Source organism: Oncorhynchus masou, chromosome 5, assembly GCF_036934945.1.
Source record: "Oncorhynchus masou masou isolate Uvic2021 chromosome 5, UVic_Omas_1.1, whole genome shotgun sequence".
Lineage (NCBI taxonomy): Eukaryota > Metazoa > Chordata > Actinopteri > Salmoniformes > Salmonidae > Oncorhynchus > Oncorhynchus masou.
The window spans coordinates 85,133,042-85,154,226 of record NC_088216.1 but is presented as its reverse complement, the minus strand read 5'-3'; the positions used below and the strand labels follow the sequence as shown (position 1 = coordinate 85,154,226).

General features: G+C 44.5%; 1 protein-coding gene across 1 annotated transcript in view; it reads left to right on the top strand.

Annotated features, from left to right (window-relative positions):
* LOC135540419 (acid-sensing ion channel 1-like) overlaps positions 1 to 20,793 on the top strand; it is a 399,782-nt gene extending 378,989 nt beyond the window's left edge. The window contains exons 6-11 of the mRNA XM_064967040.1: positions 4,963 to 5,019; positions 7,310 to 7,442; positions 15,542 to 15,633; positions 18,154 to 18,233; positions 19,428 to 19,529; positions 20,690 to 20,793. Coding sequence (XP_064823112.1) covers positions 4,963 to 5,019; positions 7,310 to 7,442; positions 15,542 to 15,633; positions 18,154 to 18,233; positions 19,428 to 19,529; positions 20,690 to 20,785 — 560 coding nt within the window. The 3' untranslated portion in view covers positions 20,786 to 20,793. The remainder of the gene's footprint in view (positions 1 to 4,962; positions 5,020 to 7,309; positions 7,443 to 15,541; positions 15,634 to 18,153; positions 18,234 to 19,427; positions 19,530 to 20,689) is intronic.
* The last annotated feature ends 392 nt before the right edge of the window (positions 20,794 to 21,185 follow it).

Here is a 21,185-nt window from a genome sequence, read left to right as displayed (position 1 = left end):
ATACAGACAACAGCCCTACCCCCTACTGTACTGGTAATACAGACAACAGCCCTACCCCCTACTGTACTGGTAATACAGACAACAGCCCTACCCCCTACTGTACTGGTGTGGTCGGTAATACAGACAACAGCCCTACCCCCTACTGTACTGGTGTGTGAGGCCATTCACAACCAACCTACTTTCATTATATTCTTTAACACGATAATAAAACTATTGTGTAAATTGCCCTGCCAACTATTTGCCCTGCCAGCCCATTCCACTATTTAACCCTGTCTCGTCCTACTCCAGAGCAACGGTCTGAGAGGACATATCACTACACCTCAACACCCCCTGCAGCTGTTCTGCAGAAAATCATCACATTCCCAAAGCATTTCTCTGCCGCTGCCACCACAACCTCTGACTTCCGTGACTTACGATCCATTTCTGAAGGCTATGAATGCTTAAAAGCCCACCTTACTGAGGCACATATTCTTCCCATCACTCTTTCTTGTTCTCTGTCTATTCACAGGAATCCTCTCAGGATCCCTCACCCTGTGCCCTCACCCTGTGCCCTCACCCTGTGCCCTCACCCTGTGCCCTCACCCTGTGCCCTCACCCTGTGCCCATCATCCTCCATCACTCTCATTACTGCTTTGGCATAAACACTTTCTGTAAACTTGGCAACTTATATCTGAGAGTGTGCAGGTTTTCTCTCCTCCCTTGCACTTGATTGAGGTCACTAATTAGTAAAGAACTCCCCTCACCTGGTTGTCTAGGTCACAGTAAGGAACTCCCCTCATCTGGTTGTCTAGGTCTCAGTAAGGAACTCCCCTCATCTGGTTGTCTAGGTCTCAGTAAGGAACTCCCCTCACCTGGTTGTCTAGGTCTTTAGTAAAGAACTCCTCTCACCTGGTTGTCTAGGTCTCAGTAAGGAACTCCCCTCACCTGGTTGTCTAGGTCGTAGTAAGGAACTCCCCTCACCTGGTTGTCTAGGTCTCAGTAAGGAACTCCCCTCACCTGGTTGTCTAGGTCTCAGTAAGGAACTCCCCTCACCTGGTTGTCTAGGTCTCAGTAAAGAACTCCCCTCACCTGGTTGTCTAGGTCTCAGTAAGGAACTCCCCTCACCTGGTTGTCTAGGTCTCAGTAAGGAACTCCCCTCACCTGGTTGTCTAGGTCTTTAGTAAAGGACTCCCCTCACCTGGTTGTCTAGGTCTTTAGTAAAGAACTCCCCTCACCTGGTTGTCTTGGTATTTAGTAAAAGACTCATCTCACCTGGTTGTCTAGGTCTCAGTAAGGAACTCCCCTCACCTGGTTGTCTAGGTCACAGTAAGGAACTCCCCTCACCTGGTTGTCTAGGTCTCAGTAAGGAACTCCCCTCACCTGGTTGTCTAGGTCTCAGTAAGGAACTCCCCTCACCTGGTTGTCTAGGTCACAGTAAGGAACTCCCCTCACCTGGTTGTCTAGGTCTCAGTAAGGAACTCCCCTCACCTGGTTGTCTAGGTCTCAGTAAGGAACTCCCCTCACCTGGTTGTCTAGGTCTCAGTAAGGAACTCCCCTCACCTGGTTGTCTAGGTCTCAGTAAGGAACTCCTCTCACCTGGTTGTCTAGGTCTTAGTAAGGAACTCCCCTCACCTGGTTGTCTAGGTCCCAGTAAGGAACTCCCCTCACCTGGTTGTCTAGGTCTCAGTAAAGAACTCCCCTCACCTGGTTGTCTAGGTCTCAGTAAGGAACTCCCCTCACCTGGTTGTCTAGGTTTTTAGTAAAGGACTCATCTCACCTGGTTGTCTAGGTCTCAGTAAGGAACTCCCCTCACCTGGTTGTCTAGGTCTTAATTGAAAGGAAAAAACCTGCTGTTAGTAGGCCCTCCATGGAATGAGTTTGACACCCCTTGCTTAAATGTGTCATTTGTAATTTGGGTGAACTATCCCTTTAACTAATCATATGTCTTACCTAAACTTAACCCAACCCCTAACCCCAATCTTAACCAATCACATGTATTTTCCAAACTGAACCAGTCACATTAATTGCAGCCCTAGACGCAGAGCTGCCCCATAAAAATAGATAGAGATCAATACTTGGAAATTAAAAATAAAAAAATTGCAAGGACACTGATATTGCGGTGGGACTTCCTATTGGTTAAGGAAGGATCACATGATTCCATCCAGGTCATCAGGAGGGATCAGCCAATGAATTATGCTCATTCCATAACTGCAGGTGGCAGAAAAATCACCAAACTTGTCTTTATACCTGTTCATACAACAGCCTCCAGGTGGCAGTACACCCACCTTTCAGTTGGATTACCATCTCATAGAAATAGTAGAAGAATAAAATACACTACTTTAAAATGGAGATGGCCTCAATGGCGCTGCCCGTGCTCTCACAGATGCCACAAAGGGACAGATCCAAAGAACAGTCATCTAACTAAGTCTATGAGCTGTCCCTAGAAAAATATAGAATGTTGGAAAATTCCACCTACCATGTGCTGAGTCATCCTCTCTGTCACTCACTATAAACAACATCTTCTCTGTTACTGACACTATGGGGAACCATGACTCTGCGTTCACGTGCTAGTGGGAAACAGGAAATTGACATTTCCGACATGCCAACTGGTTGATTGCGGCATGTGTTTAACTACAATCTACAAGCAAGTCTAAAACTTCAGAGTTTCCTAGTTCCGACTAGCGCTTGAACGCGGCATATGTCATCGTCTCTGTTGTCACTGACTCTATAGGGATCCACGACTCAGTCATCCTCTATGTCACTGACTCTATAGGGATCCATGACACAGTCATCCTCTATGTCACTGACTCTATAGGGATCCATGACTCAGTCATACTCTATGTCACTGACTCTATAGGGATCCATGACACAGTCATCCTCTATGTCACTGACTCTATAGGGATCCACGACTCAGTCATACTCTATGTCACTGACTCTATAGGGATCCACGACTCAGTCATCCTCTATGTCACTGACTCTATAGGGATCCACGACTCAGTCATCCTCTATGTCACTGACTCTATAGGGATCCACGACTCAGTCATCCTCTATGTCACTGATGTCTATAGGGATCCACGACTCAGTCATCCTCTATGTCACTGACTGTCTATAGGGTCACTCACTATAAACAACATCCACGACTCAGTCATCCTCTATGTCACTGACTCTATAGGGATCCACGACTACAGTCATGGTTATGTCACTGACTCTTAGGGATCCACGACTCAGTCATACTCTATGTCACTGACTCTATAGGGATCCATGACACAGTCATCCTCTATGTCACTGACTCTATAGGGATCCACGACTCAGTCATACTCTATGTCACTGACTCTATAGGGATCCATGACTCAGTCATCCTCTATGTCACTGACTCTATAGGGATCCATGACTCAGTCATCCTCTATGTCACTGACTCTATAGTTACATTTTATTTGCCACATACACATGGTCAGCAGATGTTATTGGTCACATACACATGGTTAGCAGATATTAATGGTCACATACACATGGTCAGCAGATGTTATTGGTCACATACACATGGTTAGCAGATGTTAATGGTCACATACACATGGTCAGCAGATGTTAATGGTCACATACACATGGTTAGCAGATGTTAATGGTAACATACACATGGTTAGCAGATGTTAATGGTCACATACACACGGTTAGCAGATGTTAATGCGAGTGTAGTGAAATGCTTGTGCTTCTAGTTCTGACAGTGCAGTAATATCTAACAAGTAATCTAACAATTCCACAGCAACTACCTTATACACACAAATTTAAAAGGTGTGAATGAGAATATGTACATGTAAATATATGGATGAGCCATGGCCGAGCAGCATAGGCAAGGTTTGTTAAATGTGATCGATTGTGTATTTTAGAGACAGAGGTGACTAGGCTGAAGATGAGAAAGACAGAAAAAGTAAACCGTCTATATTTCTGCAATCTATTGTTAAGGGGTTGTAGCAGACTAGATTGGTTGTGCCAGGATTTGTCAGAACAATTGCTATGCCGATGTTTGTCAGGCTAATTAGTTTTAAGGGCCAACCATACAATATCTGTTCTACTTAATTCCAGATTCGACCAATCAAATTGTGGAATATAATTTGTATTATGATTCATTCCTATGGAAACGGTGGTTGGTTGTCATCTGTCTTAATGTGCAACTAGGCAAGTCAGTTAAGAACAAATTCTTATTTTCAATCACAGCCAGTGGGTTAACTGTCTGTTCAGGAGCAGAACAACAGATTTGTACCTTGTCAGCTCGGGGGTTTGAACTTGCAACCTTTCGGTTACAAGTCCACCACTCTGACCACTAGGCTACCCTGCCACCCCAGTAACAGTGTCTCAACGGTAGTTATTCTGAGAGACACTTGTCCTCAGAATATCCATCAGTCACCTGCACTGCGAAGGAACCATCCTCCATACCGTCCCAAAATGGCAGCCTATTCCCCTCTTTGGTGCAGAATGTTTTGACTAAAAAGGGGGCCTCTGGTCAAAAAGGTAATGAACTATCTAGGGAATTAGGCTGTCGTCTGGATCCTCCTCGGTAGCTTCTGTCATGATCTCATTCATCATTCCTCACCTGACCTGCCAGGTGGCATGAACAGGAAGTGAACAGTTGTGGCAGGGATGTGACTAAGTATAGTTATGAGACAGAATCGGGCGCTAATTCACTGTATCTCTGGACATCAGGTTGTTGTGGTGTGTCTCTAACTGTGTTGTCGCTGATAGAAGAGTTTGTGCAATCTGGAGAAAATGAAAAGACACCCGTGTTAACGAAATCAATTAATGACATTTCATCAGGAGATGAGATCGCGTTTTAGGGAGACGTTTTCTAGGCAGATGAGACAGACCAGAGAAAGAAAAAGAAGAGTTGTAAAAATGCCCAGACAAGTCCCTCTTCATCATCTTCTTCATCATCTTCCTACTCTTCTTCATCCAGGACGTTGTGTTCTGTCTCTGTTATGTCTTCCTCAGGAGATGCCCCTTATTGTACCCCAGAGCAGTACAAGGAGTGTGCCGACCCTGCCTTGGGTAAGTTAAACCTCTGTCTGGCTGGCTGCTTTCTCTCTCTCTCTCTCTCTCTCTGTCTGGCTGGCTGTTTTCTCTCTCTCTCTCTCTCTGTCTGGCTGGCTGTTTTCTCTCTCTCTCTGTCTGGCTGGTTGTTTTCTCTCTCTCTCTCTCTCTGTCTGGCTGGCTGTTTTCTCTCTCTCTCTCTGTCTGGCTGGCTGTTTTCTCTCTCTCTCTCTCTTTCTCTCTCTCTGTCTCTCTCTCTCTGTCTGGCTGGCTGTTTTCTCTCTCTTTCTCTCTGTTTCTCTCTTTCTGTCTCTCTCTCTGTCTCTGTCTGGCTGGCTGTTTTCTCTCTCTTTCTCTCTCTCTCTCTGTCTGGCTGGCTGCTTTCTCTCTCTTTCTCTCTGTTTCTCTCTCTCTCTGTCTGGCTGGCTGCTTTCTCTCTCTTTCTCTCTCTCTCTCTGTCTGGCTGGCTGTTTTCTCTCTCTTTCTCTCTCTCTCTCTGTCTGGCTGGCTGCTTTCTCTCTCTTTCTCTCTGTTTCTCTCTCTCTCTGTCTGGCTGGCTGCTTTCTCTCTCTTTCTCTCTGTTTCTCTCGCTTTCTGTTTTTCTCTCTCTCTCTCTCTTTCTGTGTTTCTCTTTCTGTGTTTCTCTCTCTGTCTCTCTCTCTCTGTCTCTCTCTCTCTCTCTCTCTCTCTCTCTCTTTCTCTGTCTCTCTCTCTCTCTCTCTTTCGCGCTCTCTCTCTCTCTGTCTCTCTCTCTTTCGCTCTCTCTCTCTGTCTCTCTCTTTTGCTCTTTTGTTCGTTCGTTCGTTGTCTGTCTGTCTGTCTGTCTGTCTATTTTTCTCCTTGATCCTTTCAAATTGTCCCGTGTCTTTCTACCTAATCAGGGCTTTGTCTGCTCTCACAGTCTTACAGCCGAATGAGATGTTTATCCTCTTCTCCAAACGTCACATTTCCAAGTTGCTCTCATAGTCTCACTGCATAATTTCATGTTTATCCTCTTCTCCAAACGTCACATTTCCAAGTTGCTCTCATAGTCTCACTGCATAATTTCATGTTTATCCTCTTCTCCAAACGTCACATTTCCAAGTTGCTCTCATAGTCTCACTGCATAATTTCATGTTTATCCACGTATTTCAGATTTGCTGCAAAAGTGAAATTTAAAAGTGTTTTTGACACCCTGGGTTAATTTCTCCTGTTCAGTATTGTTCTGTTTCTCTAAACGTCAATTTTTGAAGTGGCTCCAAACGTCAAATGTAGATGATTAAGGGTTAAGGTTTTGGATAAGGTTAAAACATTAAGTTTAGGCACTCATTCAGAATGGTCTACTTGATGGTAATAGTTGCTCCTAGTGTGTTGATGGTAATAGTTGCCCCCTGCCACACTGTTGCCCCTAGTGGCCGGGAAGGCATTTGAAGGCATTTCCCGATGTCATCAAAAGTCATTCTTGAGTGATCTGCCTGGTTTCTCATAACCCTTACTGTTGGTGCTTCAATCCAATGCAATACATTATTAGAATAAACACTCTTCTTGCTTCTTGTCTTTATAACTCCCCAATGTATTTGTTTTTTATTCCATCGCTTGATCTTTGGTTATGCTATTCTGTTCTATTCTATTCTGTTCTATTCTATTCTGTTCTATTCTATTCTGTTCTATTCTATTCTATTCTGTTCTATTCTGTTCTATTCTGTTCTGTTCTATTCTATTCTGTTCTATTCTGTTATTCTGTTCTATTCTGTTCTATTCTATGCTATTCTGTTCTATTCTATTCTGTTCTATTCTGTTCTATTCTATGTTATTCTGTTCTATTCTGTTCTATTCTGTTCTATTCTGTTCTATTCTATGTTATTCTGTTTTATTCTATGCTATTCTGTTCTATTCTATTCTGTTCTATTCTGTTCTATTCTATGCTATTCTATTCTGTTCTATTCTATTCTGTTCTATTATATGTTAATCTGTTCTATTCTGTTCTATTCTATGCTATTCTATTCTATGCTATTCTATTCTGTTCTATTCTATGTTATTCTGTTCTACTCTATGCTATTCTGTTCTATTCTATGCTATTCTATTCTGTTCTATTCTGTTATTCTGTTCTATTCTGTTCTATTATGTTCTATTCTATGTCATTCTGTTCTATTCTATGTTATTATGTTCTATTCTATGTTATTCTGTTCTATTCTGTTCTATTCTATTCTATGCTATTCTATTCTGTTATTTTCTATTCTATTCTATGCTATTCTATTCAATTCTTGTGTCCTTAGACTTCCTGGTGGAGAGGGATAATGACTGACACTTTGCGTGTGTCAAGAGTAAGGCCTCGCCCTGGCCAAGAAGTACAACAAAATGACAATACGCTTTGGAAAGGAGATGTCCTTCGTCAAGATTCCCAGTAAGGCCTCAGCCAAGTACCTGGCCAAGAAGTACAACAAAACAGAGCAATACATTGCGTAAGTTTACCTGTCTGCTCCTTATCTATCTGTCAGGTGTGGAAGTTTACCTGTCTGCTCCTTATCTATCTGTCAGGTGTGGAAGTTTACCTGTCTGCTCCGTATGTATCTGTCAGGTGTGGAAGTTTACCTGTCTGCTCCTTATCTATCTGTCAGGTGTGGAAGTTTAAAGGAAAGACAATATGAAGAATCTCTGTAAATTGATTTCTTGTGAAAGGTTAAAGTTGTATTGCGAAAAGGATAATCATGAAGACTTTAGATCTAGTCACCGTGACAGTCGGTGATTGAGATGACACGTTTCTTATTTAAAGGTCAAAGAGTTATTCTGTTCCCTCAGACAAATTCATCATCGACATCATCTAAATTCTCAGTGGATAGAAAAGGGATCCTTCTCATCCTCCCGTCTGTTTAGAGACAGATCAGATTGGAATGAATTTGCATAAATAAATATGCATCGAGAAAGAGAGGGAGAGTGTGTGTGCGTGCGTGCGGGTGTGTGCGTGTGCGTGCGTGCGTGCGTGCGTGCGTGCGTGCGTGTGTGTGTGTGTGTGTGTGTGTGTGTGTGTGTGTGTGTGTGTGTGTGTGTGTGTGTGTGTGCGTGCGTGCGTGTGTGCGTGTGCGCACGTGTGCGTGTTTGTGTGTGTGTGTGTGTGGGTGCAAAGGGTGGGAAACTTTCCAGTAATTTTCCATGGGAAGTCAAACCTGGATTTTGAGGAATTTTGTTTAAATTCATCAAAACAAGTTAGCTTATAACAGTGAACCTTTTTTGTGGGATACAGATAAGGCCTAGGTCTTGTGGCATATTTTGGTTAAACTATCCCCTCTGCATGCACAGTGCATTCTCCCATCACATTTACAGCTGATTCTGAAGATCTTGCACACTAATGAGATGCTATTCAGCCCACACTACTACACTGTCTGAGCCAAGGACTACATGCTTTCTGGTAAGGGTTGATTACAATACTGGGTGGGGTGAATATATTGTATATGACAATCATGATTTTTTGTTAACTAGTAAATAGTAGCCTACAGCAAAGTGTGTTTAAATCATTTCTAACTTGTTAACAATTGTTGCTACCATGTGGGTTTTTAGCTTGGTTGAGCCTGCTAACTGAGGAGTGTTGATTCACCTGTTTCCATACAGGTTTCATTTTAAAACATTTATCTTACAAAGGAGTTAATCTAACTATTTATCTGTACATGGAATTGTATTTGTTGTTGTTTTTTTACTCATTTTTTTCTAATCTTTACAGGAAAATGCCACGGGCACCATCTGATATGTGGAGACATTTCACTGCAGCTAATGTAGAAGTAAAAGCTTTGTACATTTGCAAATACTGTGCCAAATCATATGTGAAGAACGCAACAAAGATGCAGAATCATCTGGCCAAGTGCATAAAGTTCCCTCGGCGCTCACAACAAACAACCTCTGACAAAAGTCCCTCTACTTCTATTCGAGGTGAAAATGAGGAATCAGACACCTTATCGATAGCAACAGCTCATGGTCCTCCTGGAATCAGAAGTTTTTTTTACACAATGGAGGAACGTAGTCAGAGAAATGCCAATGAATGTCTTCCTCGAGCTGTGTATGGAACTGGTTCACCTCTGATGCTCACAGGCGATGTGTATTGGAAGAGATTTCTGAATGTTCTTCACCCAGCATACACCCCTCCAACCAGACATGCTTTATCTACTCATTTTCTGGATTCAGAGTTCAACAGAGTTCAAGTTGAAGGTCAAGCAAATCATATAGAAAGCAGACTGTATTGCAGTCATCTCTGATGGGTGGTCGAATGTTCATGGGCAAGGAATAATTAACTACATCATCTCCACCCCTCAACCAGTATTCTACAAGAGCACAGACACAAGGGACAACAGCCACACCGGTTTCTACATTGCAGATTGGCTAAAGGCAGTCATCAATGACCTTGGACCACAGAAGGTATTTGCACCGGTGACAGACAATGCTGCGAACATGAAGGTTGCTTGGTCTAAAGTGGAGGAGTCCTACCCTCACATCACACCCATTGGCTGTGCTGCTCATGTATTGAATCTGCTCCTCATGGACATCATGGCACTGAAAACAATGAATACACTCTTCAAGAGAGCCAAGGAAATGGTTAGGTATGTGAAGGGTCATCAAGTTATAGCAGCAATCTACCTCACCAAGCAAAGTGAGAAGAATAAGAGCACTACATTGAAGCTGCCTAGCAACACCTGTTGGGGTGGTGTTGTCATCATGTTTGACAGTCTCCTGGAGGGGAAGAAGTCTCTCCAAGAAATGGCCATATCACAGTCTGTCGATATACACAGCTGTAACGATTTTCCTTGGTGGAAGAAGGAGTAGACCAAAGCGCAGCGTGGTACGTGTCCATGATAACTTTAATAAACTGAACACTGAAATACAAACGAACAAGAGAATAAAGGAAACCTGAAACAGTCCCATATGGTGAAAACACTGAAACGCCCTCACGCCCTGACCAACCTAAAATAGAGACATAAAAAGGAACTAAGTTCGGGACGTGACAGTACTCCCCCCCAAAGGTGCAGACTCCGGTCGCAAAATCTAAACTCATAGGGGAGGGTCTGACAGGCGGCTCTGGCAGCTCCTGACTGACGGGCGGCTTTGGCAGCTCCGGACAGGAGGGAGACTCTGGAAGCGCCGGACAGGCGGGAGAACCTGGAGGGAGGAGACGGAGAGACAGCCTGGTGCGTGGGGCTGCCACAGGACATCTGGTGCGTGGAGGAGGCACCGGATGGACCGGACCGTGGAGGCCCACTGGAGGTCTCGAGCACCGAGCCTGCACAACCCGTCCTGGCTGGATACTCCCCGTAGCCCGGCAAGTGCGGCGGGGTGGAACAGATCGCACTGGGCTGTGCTGTCGAACCGGGGACACCGTGCGTAGGGCTGGTGCCATATAACCCAAGCCAAGGAGACGCACTGGAGACCAGATGCGCTGAGCCGGCTTCATTACTCCTGGCTCGATGTCCACTCTAGCCCGACCGATACGAGGAGCTGCAATGTAGCGCACCGGGCTATGCGTGCGCACTGGGGACACCGTGATCCTCACCGCATAACATGGTGCCTGCCCGGTCAACCTCTCGCCACGGTAAGCAAGGGGAGTTGGCTCAGGTCTCCTACCTGACTTAGCCACACTCCCCGTGTGCCACCCTCTTTGGGGCTGCCTCTCATTCCTGTTGCGCTGCCGTGCTAACTCCTCATATCGCCGCCGTTCGGCTTTAGCTGCCTCCAGCTCTTCCCTGGGGCGGCGATACTCCCCAGCCTGTGCCCAGGGTCCCTTACCCTCCAACATCTCCTCCCATGTCCATTCCTCCAGATAGCTTGTCTCCTCCTTCTCACGCTGCTTGGTCCTCTTTTGGTGGGTGGTTCTGTAACGATTTTCGCTGGTGGAAGAAGGAGTAGACCAAAGCGCAGCGTGTCCATGATAACGTTAATAAACTGAACACTGAATACAAACGAACAACAGAATAAAGGAAACACGATACAGTTCCGTATGGTGAAAACACTGAAATGGAAAATATCCACCCACAAACAAAAGTGGGAAAACAGGCTACCTAATTATGGTTCTCAATCAGAGACAACGATTGACAGCTGCCTCTGATTGGGAACCATACCAGGCCAAACACCTAGAAATATAAACACAAGAACAAAACATAGAATGCCCACCCCAACTCACGCCTTGACCAACCTAAAATAGAGACATACAAAAGGAACTAAGGTCAGGACGTGACAACAGCCCCAACAAGAGGGTCCTCCTGGATGATGTATTTTGGAGGGTGAGAGTGGTAAGCAGCCTGAAACTTATAGCAGTAGCCATTGGAAAGATTGAGGGAGACAATGCCATCCTGTCTGATGTTCAGACTCTGTTTGCAGATGTAAGAGAAGAAATCCGTACTGCCCTGCCCACTTCACTGTTGCTCCAAGCAGAGGAAACTGCAGTTCTGAAATACATAAAAAATGTGAAGACGTCTTCCTGAAGCCCATACACACTGCAGCATACATGTTGGACCCCAAGTATGCTGGCAAGAGCATCCTGTCTGGTCCAGAGATCAACTAGGCCTATGGTGTCATCACTATTGTGTCTTGCCACCTTGGCCTGGATGAGGGCAAGGTTCTTGGCAGTCTGGCGAAGTACACTTCCAAGCAAGGGCTTTGGGATGGAGATGCAATATGGCAGTTGTGCCAACATATCTCATCAGCCACCTAGTGGAAGGGACTTTGTGGATCTGAGGCTCTTTCCCCTGTTGCCTCCATCATCCTCCAGATCCCACCAACATCTGCCGCCTCAGAGCGCAACTGGTTGTTGTTTGGGAACAAACACATCAAAGCACACAACAGGCTGACCAATACAAGGGTAGAAAAATTGGTGGCCATCCAGGCAAATTTGAGGCTTTTTGAGCCTGACAACAAGCCATCCTCAACAAGGTTGGAAAGTGACAGTGGAGATGAGGCCTGATGTTCACGAGGTGGACATTAAGGAGGTCTAGGGAGAAGACATGGAGGCCTGAGAGGAAGACAACCAAAGCTTTAGTTTCTAGTTTTTACAGATGAATGTTGAAAACGTTTTTGGGAGATGCAATTGATAATTGGGGATCATTCAATATTCCCTTTCTTTTGATGTTCAGTGAAATCATCCCATGTGAAGAGTCAACTCATTTAATTAAAGTTCAATTCGTAACAATTTTATTTTTTCGTATTGGAAGGATTTAATCATTTGCAATTATGTCTACTTATGTTGAGGTAAAATGTTTATGTTTCTGTCTCCATATGATATGGTAAATATATCCAATGTAAAAAAAAACATCTACATTTAAATGGTAGTAATATTAATTTGCATATATTTCCGTTAATTCCCATATATTCCCATATATTCCCATGGAAAGTTTTCACCTCTGAATATTCCCCAAAATGTGCAACCCTACATAGTACACAGCTACATAACCATTCATAGGACACAGATTGATATAACCATGCATAGGACACAGCTACATAACCATTCATAGGACACAGCTACATAACCATGCATAGGACACAGCTACATAACCATTCACAGGACACAGCTACATAACCATTCATTAGACACAGCTACATAACCATTCATTAGACACAGCTACATAACCATTCATAGGACACAGCTACATAACCATTCATAACCACAGGACACAGCTACATAACCATTCATAAGACACAGATACATAACCATTCACAGGACACAGCTACATAACCATTCATTAGACACAGCTACATAACCATTCATTAGACAGACACAGCTACATAACCATTCATTAGACACAGCATACATAACCATTCATTAGGACACAGACATAACCAGCATAGGACACAGCTACATAACCATTCATTAGACACAGCTACATAACCATTCATAGGACACAAATACATAACCATTCATAGGACTGTGTTGTTGATGGGAAACTCATCTGGGAACAGCATCAGAGAGAAACAGCTGTGTTGTTGATGGGAAACTCATCTGGGAACAGCATCAGAGAGAAACAGCTCTGTTGTTGATGGGAAACTCAGATGTGGATAGAACTAGAACTAGTACTTTGTCCCAAACGATGCCCTATTCCCTATGTAGTGGTCTACTATTTAGGGAATAGGGTGCAGTTTGACAGTTTGACTTGCCTTGCAGTTGGATTCCTGTAATTCGATATGACACTACCGGATATTCCGAAACTAAATAATCCACTATGTGCCCCGAGGCCTTAACATACAGTAATCCCTGCTTGATATTCTAAAGACAAGATATGAGATAGATGAGAGAGGAAAAGAGAGAGAGAGAGACAGATAGAGATGAGAGAGAGAGATAAAAGAGAAAGGGAGAGAGAGATGAGAGAGAGATAAAAGAGAAAGGGAGGGAGAGGGAGAGAGAGATGAGAGAGAGAGAGAGGGAGAGAGAGAGAGAGAGAGAGAGAGAGAGAGATGAGAGATGAGAGAGAGAGAGAGAGAGGGAGAGATGAGAGAGAAGGGGGAGAGAGAGAGAGAGAGAGAGATGCAAGAGGGAGAGATGAAAGAGAAAGGGAGAGAGAGAGAGAGAGAGAGAGAGAGAGATGAGAGAGAGAGAGAGAGATAAAAGAGAAAGGGAGGGAGAGGGAGAGAGAGAGAGAGAGAGAGAGAGAGAGAGAGAGAGAGAGAGAGAGAGAGAGAGAGAGAGAGAGAGAGATGAGAGAGAGATGAGAGAGAGATAAGAGAGAAAGGGAGGGAGAGGGAGAGAGAGAGAGATGAGAGAGAGAGAGATCGAGAGAGAAGGGGGAGAGAGAGAGACAGAGAGCGAGAGAGAGAGAGACAGAGAGAGAGAGAGAGAGATGAGGGAGAAGGGGGGAGAGAGAGATGCGAGACAGAGATGAAAGAGAAAGGGAGAGAGAGAGACAGAGAGAGAAAGAGATTAGAGAGAAGGGGGGAGAGAGAGAGACAGAGAGAGATGAAAGGGAGAGGCAGAGAGAGAGAGAGAGAGAGAGAGAGAGAGATGCGAGAGATGTTTCCCATACCAATAAATGCCTTCAAATTGAATTGAGAGCGAGAGAGAATACAATAGGGTGAACGCACAGCATTTCTTCTGTTTGTATCCTCTGTATGTTTCCTCTGTTTGTATCCTCTGTATGTTTCCTCTGTATGTTTCCTCTGTATGTTACCTCTGTATGTTTCCTCCGTTTGTTTCCTCTGTATGTATCCTCTGTATGTATCCTCTCTGTATGTTTCCTCTGTTTGTATCCTCTCTGTATGTTTCCTCTGTATGTATCCTCTCTGTATGTTTCCTCTGTATGTATCCTTCAATGGCCTGTCCAAGCCATAAGGAAATTAATTGAAGGCAATTGACACACACACATACTGCTCTAGAGATAGCCATGGTTATTCTAATATCCGAACGGACATTAGTATTCAATTACTTAATAGTAATACGAGGGGGACAAACACATTATAAACAGGAAGTCATGCAGGGGAGGAGGGGGACAAACAGATTAGAAACAGGAAGTCATGCAGGCGAGGAGGGGGACAAACAGATTAGAAACAGGAAGTCATGCAGGCGAGGAGGGGGACAAACAGATTAGAAACAGGAAGTTATGCAGGCGAGGAGGGGGACAAACAGATTAGAAACAGGAAGTTATGCAGGCGAGGAGGGGGACAAACAGATTAGAAACAGGAAATGCAGGCGAAGGGGGACAAACAGATGCAGGCGAGGAGGGGGACAAACAGATTAGAAACAGGAAGTCATGCAGGCGAGGGGGAGGGGGACAAACAGATTAGAAACAGGAAGTCATGCAGGCGAGGAGGGGGACAAACAGATTAGAAACAGGAAGTCATGCAGGCGAGGAGGGGGACAAACAGATTAGAAACAGGAAGTCATGCAGGCGAGGAGGGGGACAAACAGATTAGAAACAGGAAGACAAACAGATTAGAAACATGCAGGCGAGGAGGGGGACAAACAGATTAGAAACAGGAAGTCATGCAGGCGAGGAGGGGGACAAACAGATTAGAAACAGGAAGTCATGCAGGCGAGGAGGGGGACAAACAGATTAGAAACAGGAAGTCATGCAGGCGAGGAAGTTATGCAGGCGAGGAGGGGGACAAACAGATTAGAAACAGGAAGTCATGCAGGCGAAGAGGGGGACAAACAGATTAGAAACAGGAAGTCATGCAGGCGAAGAGGGGGACAAACAGATTAGAAACAGGAAGGACAAACAGATTAGAAACAGGAAGTCATGCAGGCGGGGGACAAACAGATTAGAAACAGGGTTATGACAAACAGATTAGGAACAGGAAGTCATGCAGGCGAGGAGGGGGACAAACAGATTAGAAACAGGAAGTCATGCAGGCGAGGAGGGGGACAAACAGATTAGAAACAGGAAGTCATGCAGGCGAGGATGTGGACAAAGCCTTGCCGTGCCAATCAATGTTTGGTATTTTATGAGGGTATTAAGTGTGCCGTGGACTTGGTGATGAGAGGTTTTACTTAAGTGTCCTAGATGCCGACTCCTGCTGTCACAAAGACAAATAACTGTGTCATTTTACAATAGACAGTAAGTTATCTTCTCCTTCTTCCTCCCCTTTTGGTTGACAGTGATAACATCCTGGTTCTGGATATCTTCTTTGAGGCTCTGAACTACGAGACCATCGAGCAGACGAAAGCTTACGAGTTCGCAGGGTTGCTGGGTAAGAAAAACGCGGTTTTCAGTATGGAAATTGATGAACAAAATTGGCAAAAGCTGTTATTATACGTTTTAATTAGATTACTATAAACATTTTACAATTACATTCCAGTAATTTAGCAGATGCTCTTACCCAGATCGACTGACAGTGAGTGCATACATTTTGATACTTTTTACGTACTGATTCGCCAAACTTTTTCGATTATGTTTTTGCCCCTGAATTTAAAAAAAGTTACTCAATATTACTTCATTTATTGTGGAACCAATGTTTCAGCTTCCAGGAACCTAGTGCTTTCTTCAGGAGTTCCCGTGTTCCGTATGTTCCATCGTCTATACCGTGTTCCGTATGTTCCATCGTCTATACCGTGTTCCGTATGTTCCATCGTCTGTACCCTGTTCCGTATGTTTCATCGTCAGTACCGTGTTCCGTATGTTTCATCGTCTGTACCGTGTTCTGTATGTTTCATCGTCTATACCGTGTTCCGTATGTTTCATCGTCTATACCGTGTTCCGTATGTTCCATCGTCTGTACCCTGTTCCGTATGTTCCATCGTCTATACCGTGTTCTGTATGTTTCATCGTCTATACCGGGTTCCGTATGTTTCATCGTCAGTACCGTGTTCCGTATGTTTCATCGTCTATACCGGGTTCCGTATGTTTCATCGTCTATACCGTGTTCCGTATGTTTCATCGTCAGTACCGTGTTCCGTATGTTTCATCGTCAGTACCGTGTTCCGTATGTTTCATCGTCAGTACCGTGTTCCGTATGTTTCATCGTCTATACCGGGTTCCGTATGTTTCATCGTCTATACCGGGTTCCGTATGTTTCATCGTCTATACCGGGTTCCGTATGTTTCATCGTCAGTACCGTGTTCCGTATGTTTCATCGTCAGTACCGTGTTCCGTATGTTTCATCGTCTATACCGGGTTCCGTATGTTTCATCGTCAGTACCGTGTTCCGTATGTTTCATCGTCTATACCGGGTTCCGTATGTTTCATCGTCTATACCGTGTTCCGTATGTTTCATCGTCTATACCGTGTTCCGTATGTTTCATCGTCTGTACTGTGTTCCGTATGTTTCATCGTCTATACCGGGTTCCGTATGTTTCATCGTCAGTACCGTGTTCCGTATGTTTCATCGTCTATACCGTGTTCCGTATGTTTCATCGTCTGTACCGTGTTCCGTATGTTTCATCGTCTATACCGTGTTCTGTATGTTTCATCGTCTATACCGTGTTCCGTATGTTTCATCGTCTATACCGTGTTCCGTATGTTTCATCGTCTGTACCGTGTTCCGTATGTTTCATCGTCTATACCGGGTTCCGTATGTTTCATCGTCAGTACCGTGTTCCGTATGTTTCATCGTCTATACCGTGTTCCGTATGTTTCATCGTCTATACCGTGTTCCGTATGTTTCATCGTCTATACCGTGTTCTGTATGTTTCATCGTCTATACCGTGTTCCGTATGTTTCATCGTCTATACCGTGTTCTGTATGTTTCATCGTCTATACCGTGTTCCGTATGTTTCATCGTCTATACCGTGTTCCGTATGTTTCATCGTCTATACCGTGTTCTGTATGTTTCATCGTCTATACCGTGTTCCGTATGTTTCATCGTCTATACCGTGTTCCGTATGTTTCATCGTCTGTACCGTGTTCCGTATGTTTCATCGTCTATACCGGGTTCCGTATGTTTCATCGTCATACCGTGTTCGTATGTTTCATCGTCTATACCGGGTTCCGTATGTTTCATCGTCTGTACCGTGTTCCGTATGTTTCATCGTCTATACCGGGTTCCGTATGTTTCATCGTCAGTACCGTGTTCCGTATGTTTCATCGTCTATACCGGGTTCCGTATGTTTCATCGTCAGTACCGTGTTCCGTATGTTTCATCGTCTGTACCCTGTTCCGTATGTTTCATCGTCTATACCGTGTTCCGTATGTTTCATCGTCAGTACCGTGTTCCGTATGTTTCATCGTGTGTGTTTTCATCTTGTGTGTCAGGTATGTTTCATGTTTAATGTGTTTTCAGGTGATATTGGTGGTCAGATGGTTCTCTCCGTGTGTTTTCAGGTGATATCGGTGGTCAGATGGTTCTCTCCGTGTGTTTTCAGGTGATATCGGTGGTCAGATGGTTCTCTCCGTGTGTTTTCAGGTGATATTGGTGGTCAGATGGTTCTCTCCGTGTGTTTTCAGGTGATATCGGTGGTCAGATGGTTCTCTCCATGTGTTTTCAGGTGATATCGGTGGTCAGATGGTTCTCTCCATGTGTTTTCAGGTGATATCGGTGGTCAGATGGTTCTCTCCATGTGTTTTCAGGTGATATTGGTGGTCAGATGGTTTCCTCCGTGTGTTTTCAGGTGATATCGGTGGTCAGATGGTTCTCTCCATGTGTTTTCAGGTGATATTGGTGGTCAGATGGTTCTCTACATGTGTTTTCAGGTGATATTGGTGGTCAGGTGGGTCTCTCCATGTGTTTTCAGGTGATATTGGTGGTCAGATGGTTCTCTCCGTGTGTTTTCAGGTGATATCGGTGGTCAGATGGGTCTCTTCATAGGAGCCAGTATCCTCACCATCCTGGAGCTCTTTGACTACCTATATGAGGTGAGCCTTCATTCCGTCTATGTTTCTTGTCAGATCTTTCTTCATTCTCGAATCCGGAAAGTTCCCTGAAGACAAACTTAGTTCTTTGCTTAAGTCTTGTTTTTTGTTGCATGCATCTAGGCTCCCTAGAGAAAGTTCACCCCCAGATTATGGTAGAGTCACTGTATGTAAATATCATTCACATGATTTCCTCAGCGCAATATGTCTAGTGAGTGGTGGACAGCCACAAGCCTTACAACTAGCCAGCCACACGGAAACAATCAATTTCCACTAGCACAGCTGCATTCTCCAAAAAATGCTAACCAAGTTATTCTGGATGTTGCTCTATAACCAGCAAACTGGTTTTAAAAACAGTTTGGCGGACATAAAACCCTAGGAAAGTGGAAACTAAATTACTACCTATAAAACTACCTGTATCCCTTTAAAACTATCAACTTCAACTGAGCTTGCAGATCATTCATTTCCAGGTATCTGAAAAGCAGCTCATCTCTCATGCACTGTTGCACCACTGTTGAATACATTAACATTTTAGCCATATTTTATTTGGTATTCAGTTAGGATGCTTCTCTTCCTGTTGATTTGTATCAGAGTAACAACCTCCGTGTGTAGACTAGCTGCCTGTTCTGCAAGGATTTGTTTCAAGATTTGCTCTTTCTGTTTACAGTTTGTTCATGTCCTCGTGATTATAATTGTATAAAACTTTTCAATTTAAAAACAGTTTTCATTTTGAATAAACTGGGATCTGTAGCTCATCTTATTATTTTTCACATTACTTGTAAATCATTTATAAATGTGTACCATCAGTCTTCTTTGAATTATAGAACTTTCTCATTACAATAGTCATTACGAGAACTTGGGACTAAAATGTTCCATTTACATTTTTGTTCAATGTTCTCTACCTATATAGTACTCTAAATAGCACCTAATTCATGTTGTTAAGTTCAAAAGAATATTGAATGCTGACACCATTCAAACCAATGAGCTTTCGGGAACTTTAAAGACAATTATCCCAGAATCCTGTTTTTTGCAGATAGAACCTTAAAGTCCCATGCTCTCAATTGGTCTCAATTTGAAATCTAGCATAGGATTTAAAAAAAGAAAACCATTTGCCAACAGTCAGTTGGCTGCATTCCAAACGTGTGTTCCTCTGAGGCACTGCTTCAAAGACCAGCAACTATGTTTGCTTGTTTGCAGGTGGTCAAGTACAAGCTGTGTCGATGCTCAAATAAGAAACACAAACACAACAACAACAATAACCGGGGAGCAGTGCTGAGTCTGGACGACGTCAAACGCCATGTCAGTAGGCTAAGTATTTTCAGTGTAGAGAGAGAGAGAGAGAGAGAGAGAGAGAGAGATTGCTGCTTAGTTCTTTGATAGTCTTCTCCTTCATCCAGTCCAGCCTGTACGTCTCTGCATCTTATCATCTTTCTTCATTGCATCATTACTTTCCTCTCCTCTTTCTTCCCTTCTTCCCCAAAACATTGACCAAGTGGCCTCCCGGGTGGTGCAGCTGCAGTACAGCGCCAGCTGTGCCACCAGAGACTCTGGGTTCGCGCCCAGGCTCTGTCGTAACCGGCCGCGACCGGGAGGTCCGTGGGGCGACGCACAATTGGCCTAGCGTCGCCCGGGTTTGGGAGGGCTTGTTGGCCGGTAGGGATGTCCTTGTCTCATTGCGCACCAGCGACTCCTGTGGCAGCCGGGCGCAGTGCACGCTAACCAAGGTTGCCCGGTGCACGGTGTTTCCTCAACGTATTGGTGCGGCTGGCTTCCGGGTTGGATGCGCGCTGTGTTAAGAAGCAGTGCGGCTTGGTTGGGTTGTGTATCGGAGGACGTATGGCTTTCGACCTTCGCCTCTCCCGAGCCGTACAGTAGTTGTAGCCATGAGACAAGATAGTAGCTGCTAAACAATTGGACACCACGAAATTGGGGAGAAAAAGGGGTAAAATAAAAAAATATATAAAAAAATAAAAAAACATTGACCAAGTAGTGCACTATAAAATTAATAGGGTGATTTTGTAGACTATTTTCTCTTTGGTTTCATTCCCACTATGCTTCCTCCTCTCTCTCGCTCGTTCCTTTCTCCCCCTCTCTCTCTCCCTCCTATCTCTCCCTCCTCTCTCTCCCCCCTCTTGCTCCTCTCTCCCACTCTCTCTCCTCTCTTCCTCCTCTCTCTCCCTCCTCTCTCTCCTCTCTCCCTCTCTCCCTCCTCCTCCTCCTCTCTCTCCCCCTCTCGCTCTTCTCTCCCTCTCTCCCTCCCTCAACTTTCTCCTCCTCCCTCTCTCCCTCCTCTCTCCCCCTCTCTCTCCTCTCTCCCTCCCTCAACTTTCTCCTCCTCCCTCTCTCCCTCCTCTCTCCCCCCTCTCTCTCCCTCCTCTATCCCTCTCTCCCTCCTCTCTCTCCTCCCTCTCTCCCTCCTCTATCCCTCTCTCCCTCCTCTCTCTCCTCTCTTCACTCAGGCGCCCTGTGAGAACCTGCATTCACCGGGTACATATCCTGCCAACATGCTACCTCACCATCCAGCGCAGGGCAACGTCGAAGACTTCACGTGCTGAGCCAAGTACCTGAGCCAATCAGGGCAGGAGGAAGAAGGTGGAAGAACCTGGCAGTATGCAACCAAAGTCAACTATACAACAAGAATATCTGACGTGAACACTCTATATAAGGGATTGAAATGAAAAGCTGATTGTCAATATGGAAACGTTTCTTACTATCTGAGAGGAGGGGAAAATATCAACAATGACAAGAAGTAGAGAAGATAAAGACTATTCCAAACATAAATATCTGTAAAGGTTTGTTCTGGAACATTTTGAGGAATTTGGAATCCTAGAAGTAAATCCTGAATGTTCTATGTTTGGAATAGAACCATGAAGCAAAGACTCTACTCTTCAAGAACACACTGCAAATATGGTCCTCTCACTCTAACACAGACAGATATGGGAAATGTAACTAACT